Here is a 23,667-nt window from a genome sequence, read left to right as displayed (position 1 = left end):
GACAAGTATGGTATCTGGCACCTGAGAGGAGTGTGGACACGCATGTACACACGAGTTGGCCACCAGATTCTCCAGCCCCAGGAGGTTTTCAAGTCACCATCAATAGTATTGCTTTGGGTCACAAGGGCAGAGGAGCACTCTCCAACAGTTTGATGGTCAGGAGATTGTTGGAGGGGTAAGGGGAGCAGAGAACTACTCCCACCTACCCTTTCCACAGGGCTCCAAGGTCCTTGAGGGTCGATCTCTGCCAGAGTCTTGCTGCTTTCCTTTTCTGCACCCCAGCTTCTTCCCTTGGGCCGTCTGACAGGTCCTGGCTCCCTTCCCTCAGTTTTCTGTCTGGAATTTGTCCACTCACCAGTAACTTTGATCTATTTTTGAGAAAAACTGGCTTTTAATGTCCCTAGTAAGCCATCTTGGGACAAAAACAAAAACAAAAACACACACACACACCACAAAACAAAAAACAATTGCATCTGTTATTGAATGTCCTAGTCTTTAAGTGTCTGGTTCTCCAAGAGGGAAAGGAGAACAAAGAAAGGGGACAAAACCAGACGCTGGCCTTTTAAATCCTCTGAAAATTGCTAGCCATAGCAGGAGGGGTTTGCAACAGTAGCTGCCTCTGTGTCTGCATCTCCCTGATTAGAAGCAGCAATTGTGATCAGAGCACAGACTCCCTGATGTTTGGAGCACAGGGTCCTTATTGGCCCACCTTGACTTTCATAAGCCGTGTACAAGCTACTTCAGGAGCAAGTGCATGGCTACCTGTCCAGGGGTTGGGGTGGTGGATGGGTAGCTGTCATTGTGCTAAAACCTGAAGTCAACTGAAATGAACCTCAGTTTACCCTCCAAACCTTCCCCGGAAGCTGCAAGCCTTTAATAGATTCTAGAGTCCAAAAATAGTTACATCAGACAGATTCTGCCAATGTGATTGTGGTCTAGGTAGGGTGACAGATTCTAGATGCTTCTTACTCTGACATCTTCTCTCATTTCCTAAAACATAATGTTTCAAAGAGTGTAGTACAACACAGTCTACAGTTACTTTCCTATATTCCTATAGCTCTAATGCTATATAATTAGTCCTTTCCTTTGTCTACCAAGTAAGGTAATTATTTACCTGTGTGTTCATCTTCCTAACTGTATTGTGAACGCTTCCACTAGTCTTCCCATAGTATACATAGAATATATTCAATAACGATTTGAATGCAAGAATTACACATTATGAATGTGGCTTCTTCATTTCATCATCATTGACTTGTGATTTTTAAAGACGTTTGAGTTTGAACACAGAAAAATTGAAGGAGTTTATATCCAGTGTCTTTATCTCAGTAAAATGGAGTAAGTTCATCCATCTGTTGAAAGTGATTGGATGGGGATGAGTTTCAAGGCGGCATGAGATGTGTAATACCTGCTGTGTGTACTTCAGGTAACAATCTAATAGCAATAATTTTTTTTTAAGTGCTGATTGGCAGCTAAGGCCCATGCAAGGTTGGATAGCATGCATTGTAATGGATTTAGTGCCTTTCTCCAAACTGCTTCATGTCGTAAAAGTAGAGCAGAGAATATGAATGGTTGCGATAGTCTAGGTTTAGAGAATGCTGAAAACAGTAGGAAAATCATGAATGAACTAGGTGCTGAACTAGGAACGTAGAAATGAGGGAGGGTGATATATAATGGCAAGGTGGATGTGAAAAGCATACATAATAACGGGGAGAAAAGGAAATGGTGAGATGTTAGGAAAAGTGATCTGGAGTCTAAATTTGGCAAGTGAGGATTAATTTTCTCTTTCCCACTGAGTTAAGAAAATGATAGAAAATTTTACCACGAAGTCCTGAATTTTCAATTTATAATTAGTCTATTTCCTCACTCAACAGACATTTAATGTGTCTCTTGTTTGTTAGGTTCTGTGCTAACTACCAGGATAACAAAGATGCAAAAGTAAAATTTATATCTCAGCAGTTCTGGTGCCTAACAATGCTTAGCATTTAGTAAATACTTGTTGATTTTAATTGATACTTACATAATCTGATACATCCAAGAAAATTTTCTAGCTTTCTGTTAGTCAACAATGACAGCAGGACTGTATTATTTGTGTGACCTTCCACCTTAATTTTCATCACATGTGGACTCTAGTATCACCTGGATTATTCAGATTGATTTTCTTACTTAAATTCAGTAGAAAAATTGTGAATCTGACTATGAGGGGAGGCAGTATGAACTCATTAAATATGTATTCCTGTTTGGAGAAATATTCGCTGGATAGCTAGAATTTTAGATTGGGAAATCAGGTTTTACCTCAGCAATCAAATGAATAGTAGTTTAGAAGTTTTATTTTTTAACTTCTCATTTGGAAATAATTTCAGATTTACAAAAAAATTGCAAAAATAGAACAAGCAATTTCAGCTTTCCCAGTGTTAGCATTTCATATAACCACAGTACAATGATCAAACCAGAAAATTAACATTAGTAAATACTTTAATCCATAGGCCTTATTCAGATTCCATCAATTATTCCACCAGTGTCCTTTTTTCTGTACTAGGATCCAATCCAGGATCACAATCCAGGATCACACATCATATTTAGTCACAATGTCTCCCTTACCTTCTTTAACACTGAACAATTCTTTAGTCTTTGTCTTTCATGACCTCAGTACTTTCGAAGAGTACTGGCCAAGGCTGGGCATCGTGGCTCATGTCTGTAATTTCAGCTCTTTGGGAGGCTGAGGTGGGTGGATCACTTGAGTCCAACAGGTTGAGGCTGCAGTGAGCTGTGATCACACCACTCCAGCCTGTGTGACAGAGTGAGACCCTGTCTCAAAAAAAAAAAAAAGTACTGTCCAATTATGTTTCAAAATGTCTATGAATTTGGATTTTTCTATTTCCTTGTAATTAACTGTAAGTTAATACTTTTTTGGTAAGACTACCAGAAGAGTAATGTTATATCCTTCCCAGTGCATCACATCAGGAGGCACGTAATGTTGATGTGTCTCATTACTGTTGACATTAATTTTGATCACTTTATTAAAGATGTGTCTGCCAGGTTTCTCCTCAGTTAACACTGTTTTCTCACTTTTAGTTAATGATTATCCGATGGGCAGATACTTTGAGGCTGTGTAAATATCCTGTTTCTTTTTGTGCTTTTACCCACTAATTGTATCATCCATTAAAATTCTTTTTAAAACAATTATTACTATTGTGTTTACCAATTGGAGATTTTTTTTCTCATCATTTCTTTTAAAATTACTAATTGGGGCCGGGCACAGTGGCTCATGCCTGAATCCCAGCACTTTGGGAGGCTGAGGCGGGTGGATCAGGAGTTCGAGACCAGCCTGGCCAATGTGGTGAAACCCCATCTCTACTAAAAATACAAAAATTAGCAGGGCGTGGTGGCACGCACCTGTAATCCCAGCTACTCAGGAGGCTGAGACAGGAGACTTGCTTGAACTTGGGAAGTGGAGGTTGCAGTGAGTCGAGATCGCACCACTGCACTCCAGCCTGGGCGACAGAGTGAAACTCCGTCTCAAAAAAAAAAAATTACTAATTGGATTTCTATTATAAGGAAGAGTTTTTCTCTTCTCTCTCATTGATTTATTTATTCAATTATTTACATCACCGTGGACTCAGGGATATTGTATTCTTTGAGTTATAATCCATTACTGCCATTATGTATTTTGTTGCTCAGATTGTCACAGATTTGGCCACTGGAAGCTCCGTCAAGTTGACGTCTGTGTCCTTGCAACATGTCCCCATTATTTTTTGAGTGTTTCCTTTCTAGCACCACAGGATATTCCACATTCATCTTTAGATAGTATTTCCTTTTAATGTGTGGTTTGCATTTCAAATTATTTTTTGCTTTTTTTTTTAGGTATGAGGATACATGGGCTGCACTTCACAGAAGAGCCAAAGACTGTGCAAGTGCTGGAGAGGTAAAGAATTGACTAATCTTATACTCGTGGCAAACTTTCCTTTTTCAGTGCTAAATGGTATTTTTTAAAAATTGAATTTATAATTGTTTGTGTCAAAATGTTTTGCAGGATATCTGAAATTGAATCTAGTCGTCGATTATGAAACTCCCTGAATAAAGCACCTTTTTATCATTTCTCTGTCAAGTAATTTAGTTTAGTTGAGCAAGAGAGTTTATAACTTTTATTCTAAGGACAGGTAAATACTTGTTTTATGTAGATATAATGCTCTGAATTTTAGTCTGATGAATTTGCAATATATGTAAATTATAAGACATCTCTTTATACCCTATATAAGACATCTCTTTCTACACTATTTAAGAATTCCTTAATATTTGGTCAAAAAAACTTAACTTTGCTCAGTCTATCCAAAATTATTAATTTGCCTAAGAAATAAATACAAAAATTTCAGGGGTCATCCTCAGTTCACTTAGAAGAACAAAGTATTTTTAAGCACTAGTGTCTTGTAATTTAAATGACTTGGTAAATGTAAATAGCCAAAATCGAATACTCTCCTCGATGTTGTTGATGTCAATCAAACCTTATTTTTTTCTGAAATGATTTCTGTAATTCTGACTTTAAATAAATTTAGACTGATTTTCTTTACCATTTACCTAAATTAATGAAGCTGTAATAGTTATATACAACACAGGAATATATATGATGAAATGTAGACACTAGCATTTCTCTTAGAACTTACTGAGAAGAAGAAAATGTAGGTTTCTGGTAGTAAGGCAGAATAGATACTTTGAAAAGCCCTACAACTATAAAACACTTAAATGTTGGATATATTTTTTAAAAGTTCTTTAAGATACATTAAGCCCACAAAAATTAAGGGAAACATAAAGGGCCAACAACAACAACACAACAAAACAGAACAGGGAACTGAAATCAGAGTCATTAAAACAAAACAAAACAAAACATGGAAGTCGGGATCAAAATACTAAAACAAAAGCTTTGGAGATTTGTGGGAATAGGAGACTTTGTCTGTGGGGATCTGAATCTGAGACTTTTGATAAAGCTCTTTGGACTTTGAGGTGACTACATCCCCCCAGTGAAAGCTTAAGCTAGGGGAAAAAAATGTACCTGTTGGCTAAAGGAGTCAACAAGGAAACCTGTCTGGCTTCCTAACAAGTTGGCATAGCCTCGTTTCTTGATTTGTTACCATGGTATTGGCCTCATAGGAGTATGGGGTTCTAAGTTATATTTCCTGCCTGATCAAGGAACCTCTAAGTTAAGAAATGAAAGAGTTGGCTGGGCACGGTGGCTCACGCCTGTAATCCCAGCACTTTGAGAGGCCAAGGCAGGTGGATTACCTGAGGTCGGGAGTTTGAGACTAGCCTGGCCAACATGGTGAAACCCCATCTCTAATAAAAATACAAAAATTAGCTGGGCATGGTGGCTCATGCCTGTAATCCCAACTACTCGGGAGGCTGAGGCAGAAGAATCACTTCAACCTGGGAGGCGGAGGTTACGGTGAGCCAAGATTGCACCATTGCACTCCAGCCTGGGCAACAGAGTGAAACTCTGTCTCAAAAAAAAAAAAAAAAGGAAAGTTGCAGGTGATTTGTGTTCTTTGACACCCAACAAAAACAAATGCAAATTCTCCATGGATGAAACTGTCTAAACCTAGGTCCCTCAGATTTCCACAGATTAAATCAGGCTCCCTGTCCTCAAAATGTTAGCAATCACACAAGTAAAGCACCAAAAGTTTGAGTCACCAGAACCAAAGTGTGAGATTTAGACCCATAAAGGACTGTAGATACTGCACTATTGAATATTGACTGTTAAATAGTTATATATAAAATCTTTCAAGAGATAAAAGATGGACTTGAGTAAGGAAGAAGGCACTATCAAATATTTTAAAGTCATTGAAATTACAAACCCAAAAGATGTGCTTAACAGCAATTTGAGGCAGCTGAAGAAAGAAATAGTGAGGTACAAGAGAGTCAAAGAGTACACAGAAAGGATCTCAGAAAGAAAATGGAAAATATGAAAGAGGAATTGATAGGCAGAGAATACTTATAAAAGGTCTTTAGGTTGAACCAGGTGAGATTGCCAATATTCGACGAATTTTTATCTGTAAAATTGCAGTTTCATATGAGTTAGCCCAACATATCCAGTAAACCTAAATAGTTCTAGAAAGAGCATGAGGGAAAGACAGTGTAGGAAAAACATGTCTGAGAATTTTCCATAAATGAGATATGTAAATCCTCAAATCCAGAAAGTACAACAAGCAAGCAAGATAATAATCCATTCCTAGACACCTCATACTGGAGCTACAGAACCCAGTTAGGCATGGTGGCTCACGCCTGTAATCCCAGCATTTGGGGAGGCTGAGGCGGGTGGATCACCTGAGGTCAGGAGTTTGAGACCAGCCTGGCCAACATGGTGAAACCCCATCTCTATTAAAAATACAAAAATTAGCTGGGCATAGTGGTGTGTGCCTGTAGTCCAAGCTATTCGGGAGGCTGAGGCAGGAGAATCGCTTGAACCTGGGAGGCAGAGGTTGCAATGAGCCGAGATCATGCCGCTGCACTCCAGCCTGGGCAACAGCAAGACTGTCTAAAGCAACAACAACAAAAACTACAGAATCCTAAAGGAGAGGAGAAGATGTTAACTAGAGAGAAGATAGATCACTTATAAATGAATGAGTTCCACAGCAGACTTTTCAAACTGTTGTCAAGAATTAGAGTAAAAGCAAGACATACTCAGATAAAAACAGATTTTTCTATCAGCAGTCATCCAATAAAAGAACTTCTAAAGAATGTAATTCAGGAAAAAAGGAAACTCATTTTAGAAGATGGGTCTGAGATGTAGGAAGGAATAGTGAGCAGAGGAAATGGTAAACATAGATAAATCTAAACAGTGGGACATATGTATTAGTTATCTAATTTGTGGGGTTAAAATGATAGAAGAATAATGCTAGATAACAAAGCATGTAAGATGGAAGGCAGATTATCAGCGTTCAAGCATTCTAACACTGCTGTATTATTTGGGGGAAATGTATTAATATTGATTAACCTCACTTTTAAAAGTTAATTATGGAGGGCAGAATTTCAAGGGTAACCACATACAAAAAAAAATAGAAAGTGGTTGGGTGTGGTGGCTCACACCTGTAATCCCAGCACTTTGGGAGGCCAAGGCAGGCAGATCACTTGAAGTCAGGAGTTCGAGACCAGCCTGAGCAACGTGGTGAAATCCTGTCTCTACTAAAAATACAAAAAATTAGCCTGGTGTGGTGGCAGGCACCTGTAATTCCAGCTACTTGGGAGGCTGAGACAGGAGAATCACTTGAACCTGGGAGGCAGAGGTTGTAATGAGCTGAGACTGAGCCACCGCACTCTAGCCTGGGTAACAGAGCAAGACTCCGTCAAAAAAAAAAAAAAAAAAAAAAAGTTTATCTTCTAAACTAGTAGAAAAAAGCTAGAACAATGAGAAAGAATTCTGTCAATGCAAAAGATGACAAGAAACCAGAGGAAAATGCATAACAGTAGAATAAACAGAATAAGATAGTAAATGTGAATATATCTGCAGCCTCAGTATTTTTAAATGATTAATCTAGATTAATCTAAAGGGCATATTTTGAAAGACGAGGAAAAGTCTATTAATAGTTTATAAGTTACTGACAAGAGAAACACCTAGAACATAGGACACAGAAAGATTGAATGTATGGGCATACCTCAGAAATATTGTCAATTTGGTTTCAGACCACTGCAATAAAGCGAATATTGCAAGAAAGCAAGTCACACAAATTTTTTAGTTTCTTAGTGCATATAAAAGTTATGTTTATACTATACCATTGTCTATTAAGTATGTCTAAAAGAGCAATGTAATACCTTAAATAAAAAATACTGTATTGCTTAAAAAATGCTGACAATTGCCTGAGCCTTCAGTGAATCATAACCTTTTTTCTGGTTGAGAGTTTTTTTTTTTTTTTTTTTTTAATGTTTATAGCTGCCGACTGATCAGGGTGGTGGTTACTGAAGGTTGGGGTGGTTGTGGCAATTTCTTGAATAAGACAGCGATGAAGTTTGCTGCATCTATTGACTCTTCCTTTCACAAAAGATTTCTCTGTAGCATGCAATGCTGTTTGATAGCATTTTACCCATAGTAGAACTTCTTTCAAAATTGGAGTCAGTCAACTCCTCATCCATTCATGCTTGATCATGAGATTGTGGCAATTCAGTCACATCTTCAAGCTCCACTTCTAATTCGAGTTCTCTTGCTATTTTTACCGCATTTGGAGTTACTTCTGAAGACTTGAACCCCTCAAAGCCATCCATGAGGGTTGGAATCAATTTCTTCCAAACTCCTGTTAATGTTGGTATTTTGACTTCCTCCCATGAATCATGAATGTTTTGTGATGGCATCTAGAATAGTGTATTCTTTCCAGGAGATTTTCAGTTTAGTTTGCTCAGATCAATTGAAGGAACTTCTATCTATGGCAGCTATAACCTTATAAAATGTGTTTCTTAAACAATAACACCTAAAAGTTGATATGACTCCTTAATTCACAGGCTACAGAATGGATGTTGCGTTAGTGGGCATGAAAACAATGTTAATTAACAGTTGCTTGTGTGCAGTAACTTGGCGTCTCCATGCTGGACACATATAAGCCATGCATATTAGCTGTCGATACTCTGTTCGTACAGCCTCAGTGTGTAGACAATTTGAATTTCTAACAATTCTGATGTTCTAACAATTGTATTTGAAATGCAATTTGAGAATCTACTCACACGTTGTTTTAAAATGTGTATCAAGCTTAAATATAAAGTTTTCCTATATATATAAAACTTGCTATTGATATTTGCAAGGCTTATGAATATTGGATAATAAAAGGCATTCTACCTGGGAGACGTTCTTCAATGTATGCCTATGGTGGCAAACCAAATCCAGCAATGTATAAAAAACAAAATACACTTAGTTTATTCCAGAATTAAAAGGTTAATTTGACATTAGAAAAGCTTTTACATGCAATTGACTGTTAAGTATTAAAAGTGAAAATGATCATCAGATGCAGAAAATACATTTCATAAAATTAAATACCTATTCAGGGTAAAAAGTTTTAGCAAATTTTTAATGGAAGACAGCTTCTTTGTCCTGATATCTACCAAAAACCTGTAGTATTTGACTTGCAGTATTTTAATCCCATATTCGGCCATCTTGCTAAATTCTCTTATTCTATTACTTTGTATTTGGGGGTGCGAGTTGTTTTGGGTAGATGGTAGGTTTGTTTCTTTCCTTCTAAGCCATACAACTTTTAATTTTTCATGTTTCTTTTACTGGGTAGAAACTCTAGTATAATGTTGAATAAAAATAGTTGAAGACCTTGTTCACATTTTGGTTTCATTAGATTTAAATGTGAAAAGGAAAACTATACATTTTTTGGAAAATAGTAGAAGAGAATATGTTTAAGACCTTAAGGTGGGAAAGATTTCTTAAGTAAGATATAAAAAGCACCAGCCATAAATAAGTATATTGATAATTTTTGTCAAAACTTTTTAAAATCAAACAACACCGTGAAAAATTAAGTGATTTATAAGACAGAGGCTAAGTGTTCAGAAAATATGAAAACCCCTATAAACCAATAAAAAGAGGATGAAAATAACCCAGGAGAAAAGTGAGTAAAAGATATCAGCAGGCATATTGCAGAAGAGAAAACAGGAATGGCCAGTACACAGTAAAATATGTTCAACCTTGCTTGGTATCAAGGAAATGCAAATTGAAACCCCAAATTTTCACTCATTAGATTACCAAAAATTTAAGAAGCTTGAGCTTTCTGTGCAGATGGTCATTATTTGCAGATGACAGTTTTGTTTCTTTCCTTGGAAGAAATGTGATGATAAACAACTAGAACTTGGGAGTATAAATTGGAACAATCACGTTAGAAAAAATGAGTTGGTATTAAGTAGAAGTTAAAGTTGCACGTGCCTTTCAAGCAACAATTCTGCTTCTAGGAATTTTTCCAGAGCATTACATCCAACCTGCAGGGGCTGGGGAGGGGGATCTCATTACCCTAGGCCCTGGGCGATGAGGAGATGGATATCTTGGACACATCTGCAATTCATTTGTGAAACCCTTGCACATGTGCACCTTGAGATTTGTACCAGAATGTTTGTAGCAAGCTTGGTTTAATCTTTGGACAGTTCTGAAGTCCATCTGCAGGGAAAAGTGTGGTATTATTCATAAAATAAATACCGTATACAGCAGTGAAAATTAGTGAACTACTACACCTATATGTATCAATATGGATGAATCCCATGTTAAATGAAGACTGTGTCCTATAGAGGAGCTTTAACAACAATCATTCTTTTGGTTATAAGAAGCATTAACAATACATACAGGAGAAAGAATTTCGTGTCAGATGTGTTATTGAATCTATGCTACCTCAGGATCTTAAATTTTTGTATAATTGGTTATTGTAAAACCCACAGCTCCTCAAAAGTACTTATGTTGCTTTGCAGAAACAGTACCCAGCCTTAAAAATGAAAGTTTATTTTAAAGCCTTCTGTGGTGTATTATTGAGATATATGTAAATATTTAAATGTATATCTTTAGTATGCATAGTATTAAACTTGTCATTTTGTAAATTTATTTTGTCAGACTGCTCATGTGTCTTTGGTGGGCTTTACCTAAACAGCATAACCTCCTGGGGCAAATATACTTTTGGACAATTCCATCTTGTTTAACAAATTATTTTATACTCATCTACTTTAAAGCTAATTATTATAACTATATAGTCTTAGAATTCAGAGCAATAGTTTATAAAACAAGCAGCTGTGATCAAAGGTAACTTTGTTGTTTAGGCTTGTTTTCTTTTTTTTTGAGACGGAGTCTCGATCTGTCTCCAGGCTGGAGTGCAGTGGTGCAATCTTGGCTCTCTGCAACCTCTGCCTCCCAGGTTCAAGCGATTCTCCTGCCTCAGCCTCCCGAGTAGCTGGGACTACAGGCACATATGCCACCATGCCCAGCTAATTTTTGTATTTTTAGTAGAGACGGGGTTTCACCATGTTGGCCAGGATGGTCTCGATCTCTCAACCTCATGATCTGCCAGCCTCAGCCTCCCAAAGTGCTGGGATTACAGGCGTGAGCCACCGCACCCAGCCTGTCTAGGCTTTTTCTAAACAAGGGTTTCGATTTTTTTTTTCTCCTTTAGCAGTGTATTAAAAAAATACCATAAATAGTTAATACTTAGGGCTTAAACTCTGAGGGCAGTTTTCTAAAGTTAGACTTTCAGTGTTTTGCCTCTCCTGTTATTGTGAAATATTAGCTTGCCTTCAAATTGAACTTTCAGGATTCATGGTTTTGTTTAACAGTTTGACATTAAGCCAGTTGAATTTGACTGTTTCACTGGCAGAAAGTGAACTGAACTTAGTGTTGGAAATCCTGGTTTCTGCTCCTTGCTGCACAAATACCTGTTGAACTTGGGCAGATAACATGGCCTCTCTTAGTTTTCTCATCTATAAAATGGCTTAATACTACTTATTCTGCTTATCAAACTTGTGTGGAAATCAAATAAAATGATATGTTCCTTAAAACTCTGAACTGCTGAGTTTTATGCTAAGATCCTATTCTACATCATTGGTGTACCTTTTCATCATTGGTGTGTTTTTTCTTCCTTCTCCTAACCTCAATATCTGCCAGAAAGAATTTTGGAATAAAGCACTATGGGTTTGTCTTGCTCCTTAAACTTAATTTCCTGGGGGTGAATCTCAGTTTATTCTGAGTTACTTCAAGGTGGATAAATTGAACTTCCGGAGATAGCTTTTTTTTTATCATTAAGAAATTACACATGATAAAATGAATAAGTAACAGTACAGTTTTTCAGAACCCTTTCTTTTGCTAGATTTTTACTTTTCTTCTTCCCTTTATATACCACTATAGCACAATCCCTAGTAGGTTGATTAAGGACATAGGCTTACTGTCAAATTCCCTGGGATGGAATCTAAGTCCACTGTGGTCCTTGAGGAAGTAACTTAACTTCCATTACACCTCAATTTTTAAAATCTGTATAATGGAGATTATAATATTGCTTAGTGTATAGAGTTGCTGTGTGGTTTAAATGAGATAATATATGTAAATTACTTAGCACAGGGTCTGGTACTTAGAAAATGTTCAAAATGTTTTAGTATTGTATAATTATTGATAATTTCGGAGAATCTGTTTACCCTTCCATGCTTTTAAACTTAAGTGATAGTTTAGTGTTTTCTGATATAGTTTTTCTACATATGCTTATATTCTATATTCAGAATTTAATTTTCAGTTTTATTGCAGGTATGAACTAAACTGTAGTTAAATTTTAATATTTAAACATTGCACTTTAATTTTCAGTAAGAAATGGTTAATATCTAAAAATTATTTATTCTAGAGTTTTCAAATTATAAACCAAAATAGCCCATAATATAGGAATTTTTTTTTAGAGTTTAAAATCTGAAGTTAAGAGAATTTATGAGGGCTGCCACTGAAGTATAAACAATAAGAGGGCAGGAATCATTACATCTTCAGTATCCAAAATAGGGCTTAGCAAATAGTGGGTGGTCAGTGGAAGTTTGTGGAATATTATAAATGAATTTTGTGAACATAGATCCTTGTTTCAAGCTTTGGTTTCCTTACTGCATTTTAGCTGTTTTTTTCAGTATGTTTAAGCTACTTTTAAAGATGTTTTTAAAGACCAGTTGTCAACAGACATTTTTAAATACACAAAAATAATGAGAAATGCAGTTTGCGTGAAACTTGGTGTGGCCTCCCAGCTCAGTTGAGGCTTGAATGTGAGAGATTTATGTGTTTATCCCTCCAGCGTGGGCTGAGAAACCACAGGGAGATGTGTCATAGCTTAGTTCTTTATTTCAAATGAGAATTCCTACTATAGTGAAATGTACGAACAAAAACAATCTAGTACTACATACAAATAATTTTGTATCTTTGATATATTCATTCCTCCAAAGTTCTTTCTTAATATTTAAGTGGAACTTAGTAAGAATCAGTTGTATTCAGATTCTAACTCTTAAAGAGCCTTAATCCTGGCCGGGCACAGTGGCTCATGCCTATAATCCTAACACTTTCGGAGGCCAAGATGGGTGCATTGCTTGAGGCCAGGAGTTCAAAACCAGCCTGGCCAACTTGGTGAAACCCTGTCTCTACTAAAAATACAAAAAATTAGCCTGGTGTGGTGGCAGGTGCCTGTAGTCCCAGCTACTGGGGAGTCTGAGGCAGGAGAATCGCATGAACCTGGGAGGCGGAGGTTGCAGTGAGCCAAGATAGCACCACTGCACTCCAGCCTGGGCAACAAGAGTGAAACTTCGTCTCAAAAAAAAAAAAAAAAAAAAAAAAGGAAAAAAAAAAGAGAGAGAACCTTAATCTTGAGATGTACAAATTGTCTGTTTTGAATACTCAAATTCATTTTCTTCTGTCATATAATGGGTTTTGTTACCTTTATTTTTTATTGTACAGATTATGGAGTTTTTTCCACAGTTCTTGCTTATTCATGTTGATATTTTCAAAAGATCACCTCTTCTTGCTCCTTCTAAGTCTTTCTAGGCCCTTGTCCCTCCCACTATGTTAAGACCAAAACAGAATTGTCTGGGAGAAACTAATGTCTGTCATTTTCTTTATAGTCTTTAGCAAAAGAAGTTAGAATTATCTTAGGCTATTCTAGAATTTCACAACCTTGCTATTAGGAACCCTTTACATCTGCTGAATTCCTCATTAACTTAAATCATTTCCTCTTTTTCTGGAATTCTGGAATTGGCCAGTTTCCTCAAAATTCCTTTATATACTTTATGCAATAAGTATTCCTGTTTAAATGTAAATTGAATCATGGTATATTCTAAATGTATTAGGGAACTTTTCTTTGAAGACTTCCTTTTGTAAAGCCAATAATTACCCGTTAATTATGTTTTATGTTTGTTTTCTTTTTGGTTGTTAGTGGTAGTTTTTTTGTTTTTGTTTTTTTTTCTAGATTTAGATTTTCAAATACATGGTCTGCTTAAAACAGGGTATACTTAGAAGTGACTTCTGAAGTCATTTTTAAACTTTCTCTTCTGTGGGTTAAGATGCACTGATACAAGCAGTAATTTGAGGTTTCCTGCACTGAATATTAAGTTGTTTCTTTTCTAAAAATGAAAACAACTTCAGTCTCTTTTAGAATGTACCGTAATCTCTACTGAGTAGAGGGGTTGTTAAAGATAACATTAAATCTCATTACGTTAACTGTACTTTCTTTGTGCCTAAAACCTGGTTTCACTTCCCCCCCCCCCCCCCTCTTGTGTGCTGCAGCTGGTGGATAGCGAGGTGGTCATGCTTTCTGCGCACTGGGAGAAGAAAAAGACAAGCCTCGTGGAGCTGCAAGAGCAGCTCCAGCAGCTCCCAGCTTTAATCGCAGACTTAGAATCCATGACAGCAAATCTGAGTAAGTCCAATGTTTTCATTGTACATTACTTTTAGGAATGAAAACAACTTGGGCAGGGTTTGGTGTAATTTCAGAGCTTTTCAGGAACACATGAAATTCTGGGTTAACAGGATTTTTTGGAAAATCATGATTTCATATTTTGATTAGTTGAGAATTCGACAGAAAATGATGTGAAGTGTAGAAATTAGTTCTGTTTCTGCCTCAGGTCAGCTCAGGACACATAATTATAATTATGTTGATTCTTAAAGTGACTCAGGTTGTCTTTGTTGACATTTGGTCTCTGTTCAAAAGCATACATATAGAAAATGGATTAGGTGACTTTGTCCTGACTGTAGAAAGCATTCCAGAAATTGTTGCTTTTAAAATTTAGATCTGCTAGAACTTCATGTCTTGTAGTGTATTTTTTTTCTCTTCAAACAGATTGGAGATCAAACAAACCTGGTTAAATGAGGGTACTTGTGCTGGGTGTGGTGGCACGTGCCTGCAATTGCAGCTATTCTGGAGACTGAGGCAGGAGGATTGCTTGAGCCCAGGAGTTTGAATCCAGCCTGGGCAACATAGTGAGACCTTGTCTCAAACAACAACAACAACAACAAAGTAAATTAGGGTACCTGTTTGGCTAAATTTATACTCTGTGGAAATTTATTTTTTTGTCCTTGTTCATTTGGATGGATTATGTTGGTATTCTTTTTTTCTTGGGTTTATATTCAGAAAATTATCTTTATGTTTGATGATGCCACATCTAAGGATAATATTGCAGCTTACTATTTCCTAATCAAGCTTAAGATCTTAGTAAAGTAGGAGGTAGGAGCTGTCTGTATGAGCTAATAACCTGTTTTAGTCTTTTAGGTGGGAAGCTAAAGATACCCTATTATCTCCTCCTGTTTTTAATATTGCCTTATTCAAAGCAAAACAAGACTGATTTACAAGGCAAGTAATTGGCAAGTCCTAAGACAGTTTTTTGTGTGTGAACAAAATAGATACGTAGTATTTGGAGTGCTGTTGCTGATAACAGTAGCTAATGTTTATAGCACCTACTGTATGTCAGAGATGATTAGATGATTTACAGATACTATCTGTAATTCTCACAAGAACCCCACAAAAGTAGCTTTTATTATTCCCAATTTACAGATAAACTAAGGCTTGGAGAGGTTGCAACTTGCTCAGAATCATAAAATTTATAAATGCATCTAGGATTCCAACCACATTGATGATATCCTCAATATCAGTATGAGGCAGTAGGATGAGGTGATGAGGCAGTGGGATGGGAGCTCTCAGTAGGTCTCTATGAACTGTATTCTTCAAGTCCCCTGGCTGTTGCCATGCCTTTCAGGGTCAGTGTTTTGTTATTTCTGAAGGCAGGGCATGGAAAAGAGATTCTGGGTCTTAGAGAAATGTAAAATGGCTGTGATTGCCCTCTGCATTGGTTTCCTCTTACAGGTATAGTAATGGTCCTTCCCAAGCCTTGGACATAGCCTTTAAGGTGTTTGGAACATTCTTCTTAGCCACTTTCTTCAGCTTATCTTCCTGTATCTCTTTGAGTCACTTGCTTTTCATTGGTTGTATGTTTCTTTGCAGACATGTTCTCTTATGATAACCTCTTTTATTTCCCCAGCTGAGAGTAAATCTGTTTATGGATAGTTGTTGTTTGCTTAATACCACTCTATTGATTAAATGCATTCTGCCACAATTCTCATTATTTTCATAGTCAATTCTGTTTAGAAAATGCAGTCTCTATAAGTCTTTCATAGAATATATTGTATGTTCATTCCCAATTAGGATTCTAATATCCTGAAAAATGTTTGATGTTTAGTGACACATGACCTTATTCTTCAGAAACTGCATTTTGGCTTCTTAAATGCACAAGATAGGCCTTCCAAATGTTCACTTGAATCCTCTCTTTTTTAGTAATCTGAGAACATCTAACACTAAAGACAAATGAAAGCTAAAACCTTATCTGATATACTGTTCTGGTTAATCACTGCTAAATTAATTTGAGTCATTTTTTTCCTCTCATCTATGTCTAACCGATATTGAGCTCTTTTTAGAGAGTTCAGTTTTTTTTAGAAGGTATGTCTGGATGGTTGTTTTTCATATATGTTGCCAATCTGAATTATCTGTTAGCCTTTGAAATACATGCTTCCTTTGGGTTTTAATCTATTGCTGTTATTTGCCTGATATTTATAATTAGTAATGAATGACTGTGGAAGATAGCATATCAAAACTTGGAATTTTAGAGACCTAGTTAGTATTTGTTGGCCTAGAATAAGCCCAGAGAGAGTTGTTTTAAAATCATGAGGCTTTTAGCTAAGCAATTTAAGCTTTATAGAATCATTGCTGACGATATTCTTTACAGTAGGAAAACAAACACTTTGAAGCCAAATTTGATGGAGTGAGTTGTGTAAACATGTATCTGTACCATTAATGTACTTTATGAATTCATTTTGATGCATTTATGTATCAGTCTTAGATTTTGGAAACATTTAGTGTTTTAAATGCTCACTCATTTACTGGGGTTTTTTTTTTTTTGGAAGCCTCAAAATCTCTCCTATTATTACCCAAATACCTTGACATAATATTACAAAGCTTAAATAGTTAAGCAATAATAAAAAATAAAAACAAACTTAGAAGAAAATGGTAACCGATTATATTTAGTCACAGGGTTCCCCTAACTTCTTTGAACTTGTTGCCCTTTCAGTGTCAAATGTAACACCATATCCTGTCAGTCCCTCCATTTTCCAGGCTGCTTCACTCTTTTGGTCTTACTTTGCTCTCTAGAGGCCCTGCTTTTATTGAAGGGTAAAGGATTTATCTTATGTGAGCAATTTGGACTTTTGATGATGCTTTTAGCTGTGTTATCCCATGGCTTCATTAATACGGCTCCTGGTACCTAGCCCCTTGGGAATTGTTAAGTTACAACAGATGATCCATTCATATTGGCTTCAGTCCAGCTTACAGGAGCCTATTTAGTTGATACTTACTGATAAGGTTTGTCGTTTTAAAAATAAGTAATAAGGGTATGCTGGGAACTGGAAAACAAGGGCTATGAACTCAGATCCGGGTTTGGCTCCCAATCCAACTTCCTCACTTTAAAAACTGTGCAGATTTCTCAATGGCTCCAAGCTTTAGTTTTCTTGTCTGCAAAATGACGATGAGCATACCTGTCTTGTAGGTATTTGGAGGATTAAAGGAGATGACAAACGTAACCACTTAGCACAGTGCCTGGTACATGCTGGGCATCTGCCACACACCACGCACTGTGTACAGACTCTGGACACGCAGCAGTGAATAAGGCTGGGCACCTGCCATCAAGATGCTGACGTTCTAATGGGGGCCTCTCTAGCCTTTGCGAATTCACAAAACCATTATTCTGTGACACGAGGGTTTGGATGGATGTTAGGCAGTTTAGCTTGTGCTGCAAAACAGTTTAGAATGCAAAACCACAAGATTCAATGTGGTGATATTAGTATTCTGTACATTGAAGGTGTGTAAGCATACAATGTAATATTTTTATCCAGATTCTATGCACTTTCTTTTTCTGTGAAAAACCACAGTGCTTTTTAATCATAAAACTGGAAAAATATGTTTGAAAAGTATATACTGAATTATCTTGAACTTCCACTAGAGGGTAGTATAATCCTATTCCTTTATTGAAGTTCAAACTGTTAAAGCCTTGTCTTTGAATTTTCTCTTAGTTTATTTTATATGACCTATTTTTAAAAGACTGTTCCCTTCATCTAGAACAGAAGATTCTGGGTTTTGTTTTTGTTTTGAAATTTTAATTTTTTTAAGAGACAGAGTCTCACTCTGTTGTCCAGGCTGTAGCATGGTGATGTGATCATAGCTCACTGCAGCCTCAGACTATTCCTGGACTCAAGCGATCTTCCTGCCTCAGCCTCCCAAAGCTCTGGCATTACAGGATTGAGCCACTGTACCCAGCCAGAAGATGCTGTTAATTCTTAGATAAGAATTCTTAGATATAAGAGAATAGCAGCCGTATACTGAGTTTGTGTTTTTCTTTTGGTTTGACCTAGCCTGATACAGTATTATTTTGCTTTTTTCTATACAGAATTTTAGAGGGCATCTAACAGAGAGATTATGATAGCTCTGTCAGTTTTTCATGGACTAGATTATCAGATGTCCAGGTTCCTTTCTGAGGCTAGACCCTTCAAGAGGCACATTAATTCTCTTAGACACCTTTTAGGCTACTACATAGATCTCATTTGTTCCATAATGGCTTTTGCAAGTTAATGTACTTCTTAAAGTTTCCTTATTCATTACCATCATTACCTTATTACCTGAGTACATAAAAGTGTAACGTAAGCATTTGAACAGTCTTGTGGTCTTTCAGTACCTGGCCTCTGTGACCTATGGGTTTGCAGCCAAGGAGAGTTCTTTGTTCCATGAGGCTAATTATTTTGTTAGAAAATAACTCATTAAGTGGGAAATAATTTTAGTGTGCTGCTTCATTCTTTATATATCAGTGGTTACACTACAGATGATATGTATTTGAAACAAATGGCACAAAGAAAAATTCCAAACAGAATTGCTTTTCCTCTGGGACGGCCTTCTTGCAAAGATTTGTGAAGTTCTTTTTTGCACAGCTGTCAGGCATTCCCAAATGGCTTTTCACAATAAAATTCTACCTATCTCTTTCACTGATCACTAAATGAGACATATGCTGTTGTTATAGCGAGCAAAATGGTGAGGCTTGAGCTTCTTGTAAAGGTATATTTGTGTCCATGGAGTCCTGCTAGTATTTTATGTATATGCATCCTAAGTTGGTTACCAAATGTACTCATATATGCAACTTGTTTTGCAACAGGAAATGAGCAGGCTGTGACAGGGAAATTAAATTTCTGCTAACTTAAATTCAACATAAAATATTCGGAATACACATTACGTATGTACTTGTCATTATTATATGAAGAGCTTTTTTAAGTTTTTAGTATAAGAGGGGATGAACCTTTATTTTTTTCAATGCAATTCTTTTATATTTTGTTACTGATTTCAAGTCTGCTAAGTGTTAAAATGGAAAATTTTCATCATTTCTTCTGTTTTAAGTCACTGATAATGTGACCTGGTTTAATATACTAAAAGTATCATCATGTTGTTTAATGTTTTCTAAGTTCCCTGCTCATGTTTATTCTTTTACAAAATTTGGCATAATCTCTTAATATTTAAACTAGATGACCATGAATAGTTTTGCCTTCTCACTTATTTTACATGTTAGAGTAATAAAATCATTCTAACACCAGAAATTATTCTTTATTGAATTCAACAGGCAGGGTTATTAGGGGATAGCAAAAAAGCAAAAATACAGTCTGCACCTTTAAGGCCCTTACTGATTCCTGAGAGATATGAGAGTACACAACTGGTTGGATGATATCAGTCAGAATGTGAGTCCTCTGTGAGGCTGAAAGGTCTGGGGAAGCACAGAAGAGGAAGGGAGCCCTGTGGGAGGAGGGCGGGCTGCCACTGGCCTAAGCCTGAAAAGACAGGCCGGGATTAGGGACAGGCAGAGGCAAGGAGGAGGAGGCACCAACGCTCAGGACTCATCTTGTTTTGCTGTAATGTAGAATATGTGAAGGAAAGAAGTGAAGTAAACACAGTTTGTGGCCAGAGAGCAGTAGCTCTCTGAATGATAAGGAGTTTAACTTGAAAGGGCTGGGGAGCCTGTGAAGCTTTTTAAAGGGGAGAACATAAATATGAATTTGGTGTTAGCAGTGAAATGACCACTGACTATTTCAAGCATTTTTAGTCTAAATTTGTCATTCAGCACAAGAGCATGAGGCCGTCCTATTCAGAAGTATGTACAGTTTGTTTCTCATTAGGAATTCCAGGTTGGTAAACCACTCACATGTTTTCATCTGGTCCCCACGTTATTAACAAAAGAGTGACTAGGGCAGCAAGTACAATTTGTACCTAGAACAGAATTTCTGTCTGTGAGAAATTAATTGGCCTGCCTAGAGATCAACCTCATTTAAGTTCCTGGCCTCATTAGCTCTGTAGTCAACCAACAGAGCTAGAATCTAAATGGAAATTGCCATCTGTCCAGATAAAGATTAAAAAGGTAAAAAGGACATACACATTTTCCAGCATAGAATAATTGTTGGCTCCATTACATAGTTTCTTTTCAGAAAAATCATTTGAAATTTAATTCCTTTTACCTGTAGGAGATCTTAAGTCTAAGACTATAGCCTGGAAAATAACTTATAGGTGTGTAAGTTTGTAAGGTAAAAATGAAAATGTTGTTGACATTTTGATCTAATAGATCCGTAGATCTTGTTTACATCATGATCATTACTGGTCAATGAAATTATTAGTTTTCAATGACTTTTATTAAATATAAAACTTAGCTAATCTAAAAATTTTCTCTATTTTTTATATTCAAACATTAATTATTTACTAACTGTCAAGTATTAAGTTTAGGTAATTCGGCTCATTTAATCCTTTTAACAGCTTTGCAAGATATGTGTTGTTAGCTCTCTCTTCACAGATGAGGTATCACATTGCATCTCATCTGGCAGGAGCAGAGCTGGGTTTTTAAGCTTGTGCTTCAAAGCCTAGCTCTTAACCAGTCCCCCATATGCTAAGCATACGTGCACGATACTGAATGCACCAAGTAGCTTAGAATTAAATGGAGTCAATATTAAATTTAACTATTCTAGTTTTTATCACTAATCAAAATGAAACAGCCTTTTAAATAATCCTATTAGCTAAGATAGTCTTTTATACATTTTAAGACCATGTCAGACTAGTTATAACAGAATGAGCTGAATATTGCTTCTTTAGTACTAGGAGTACTAGCTCCCAAGCTGAATCTTCTAGTCAGTTTTTCATTTAATAAAACAAAAAACAATGTAGGCTGGGTGGGGTGGCTCACACCTGTAATTCCAGCACTTTGGGAGGCCAACGCAGGAAGATCGCTCAAGCCCAGGAGTTCAAGACCAGCCAGGTCATAGTAAGGCCTCGTCTCTACAAAAAATATATATATATATATAAATGGCAGTACATCATTTTGGCTGATTCCCCCATATAAACTCCTTATGTACCATTTATGACATTCTTTAAAATCTTAAATATAGTTATTGGCTAAAATTTAGATTTTACAAATTGTTTCATTTAAGCGTTCCATAATCACATATAATAGCTGTTTGATGTGGTCCCTGAAGCTAGATTCAAAACCACCATGAACTACATTATTATTAGCCTTTTCCAGATTTACCAGTGGTTTACAGTGATATATTAATATGATAAAAGTCAGTACCTAAAATGTCTGAAAAAAACTGCTAAAGTACTTGTCATCAAATTTTCACTTTTGAATAAAATGTTATTCCCCCCGACCAAATTCGTGTTTTTAAGCCTTACACCCTAGCAGAGAGGAGAGGGAGTTTTTATAAGCACAAATATTTAGTAGAGTTAAAATTTAGGATATTAGAAAGTGTCAAAAAAAAAAAAAGGAATAAGACCTACTATTTTATAGCACAGTAGGGTAACTATTGCCAATAATAACTTAATTGTATATTTTAAAATAACTTAAAGAATGTAATTGGATTGTTTCTAACTCAAAGGATAAATGCTTGAGAGGAGGATAAAAAGAGAAAATGTCAACACTTCTGGATTATCTAATAGCTGTTTGGATCAAACAAAGATTAATTAAAAATAAAATCTTCATTAATAAAAATTCATACTTTATTAATTTTTTTTAACTTAATATTATTTTCAGTTCCAAGATCTCATTCAGGAGACCACATTAAATTTAGTCATCTTGTCTTCTTAGGCTCCTCCTGGCTCTGACAGTTTCTCAAACATTTTTTGTTTTTGATGACCATGACAATTTTTTGAGACATAGTGATCAGATATTTTGTAGACTGTCCCTCAGTTGCAAATTGAGTACTTTGTAATATTTTGGATAACAGTCCTTTATCATGTATGTTCTGCAATGATTTTCTCCTGGTTTCTGCCTTGTCTTTTCTTTTAAAAAATTTTTAAGTATTTACATATATTTTTTGCTTTTATTATTATTTTTTATTGACACATAATTGTGTATATTTATAGGGCACAGTGTAATTTTTGATACATGTACACAGTGTGTAATAAATCAAGGTAGTCGGCATATCCATGTCCTCAAACATCATTTTTTTGTTTTGGGAACATTCAAAATCCACTCTTTTGGTATTTGAACATGTACAGTAAATTGTTATACTCTCCCTACAGTGCTATAGAATACTAGAACTTATTCTTCCTATCTAGCTGTAATTTTGTATCTGTTAACCAACCTTTGGCTACTGCCCACCTCCCCAGCAGCCTCTAGTAAGCACTGTTCTACCCTCTACTTCCCTGGGATCAACGTTTTTAGCTTCCACATGTGGGTGAAAACATACAGTATTTATCTTTCTGTGCCTGGCTTATTTCACTTAACATAACGTCCTCGAGGCTCATCCATGTTGCTGTGAATGATAGTACTTAAATCTTTTTTACAGCTGAATAGTATTCCATCGTTTATACATAACACATTTTCTTTATCCATTCATCTATTGATGGATGCTTAGGTTGAATTCATATCTTGGCTATTGTGTATAGAGCTGCAATGAACATGGGAGTGCAGATAATGCTTTAGCATACTGATTTCCTTTCCCTTGGCTGTATTCCCGATAGTAGTGGGACTGCTGGTCATATGGTAGTTCTACTTTTGAATTTTTAAGGAACTTCCATACTGTTTTCCACAGTGGCTATACTAATTTAAATTCCCGCCAACAGCGTATGAGAACTCCTGTTTCTCCGTGTTCTTGCCAGAATTTGTTATTTTTGGTCTTTTCGCTAATAGCTATTCTTTTTTTTTTTTTTAGTTTTAGGGGGTAAGGGGGTACATGTGCTTGTTTGTTGTGTGGCTGTATTGCATATTGAAGGAGATTGGGCTTGTAGTGTACCCAATACCCAAACAGAGAACGTTGTACCCAATAGGTAGTTTTTCCATCTTTGTCCCTTCCCACCCTTCCCCCCTTTTTGGAGTCCCTAGTGCCTGTTATTTCCATGTAGCAATAGCTATTCTAACTAGGGTGAGATGATATCTCATTGTGGTTTTGATTTGTATTTCCTTTATAATTAGTGATGTTGAACGTTTTTCCATATACCTCTTGGCCATTCATGTACCTTCTTTTGAGAGATGTCTATTCAGTTCATTTGCCCATTTTTTAATAGGATTTTTTTTAATTTTTATTTTTTGCTGTTGCATTGTTTGGGTTCCTTGTGTAAGAATTTCTTGGGAATTTTAATTATAGGGCCATTATGAAAA

General features: G+C 36.3%; 1 protein-coding gene across 3 annotated transcripts in view; it reads left to right on the top strand.

Annotated features, from left to right (window-relative positions):
- The window catches only part of DTNBP1 (dystrobrevin binding protein 1), a 146,813-nt gene that overhangs the window by 21,405 nt on the left and 101,741 nt on the right, over positions 1–23,667 (top strand). For all 3 annotated transcript variants that reach the window (XM_031012528.3, XM_019030169.3, XM_055390672.2), the window contains 2 exons: positions 3,862–3,922; positions 14,237–14,369. In XM_031012528.3, the coding sequence (XP_030868388.1) occupies positions 3,862–3,922; positions 14,237–14,369 (194 nt within the window). The remainder of the gene's footprint in view (positions 1–3,861; positions 3,923–14,236; positions 14,370–23,667) is intronic.

Source organism: Gorilla gorilla, chromosome 5, assembly GCF_029281585.2.
Source record: "Gorilla gorilla gorilla isolate KB3781 chromosome 5, NHGRI_mGorGor1-v2.1_pri, whole genome shotgun sequence".
NCBI lineage: Eukaryota > Metazoa > Chordata > Mammalia > Primates > Hominidae > Gorilla > Gorilla gorilla.
The sequence above is the reverse complement of the archived record's forward strand: the minus strand, read 5'-3'. Positions and strand labels throughout refer to the sequence as shown.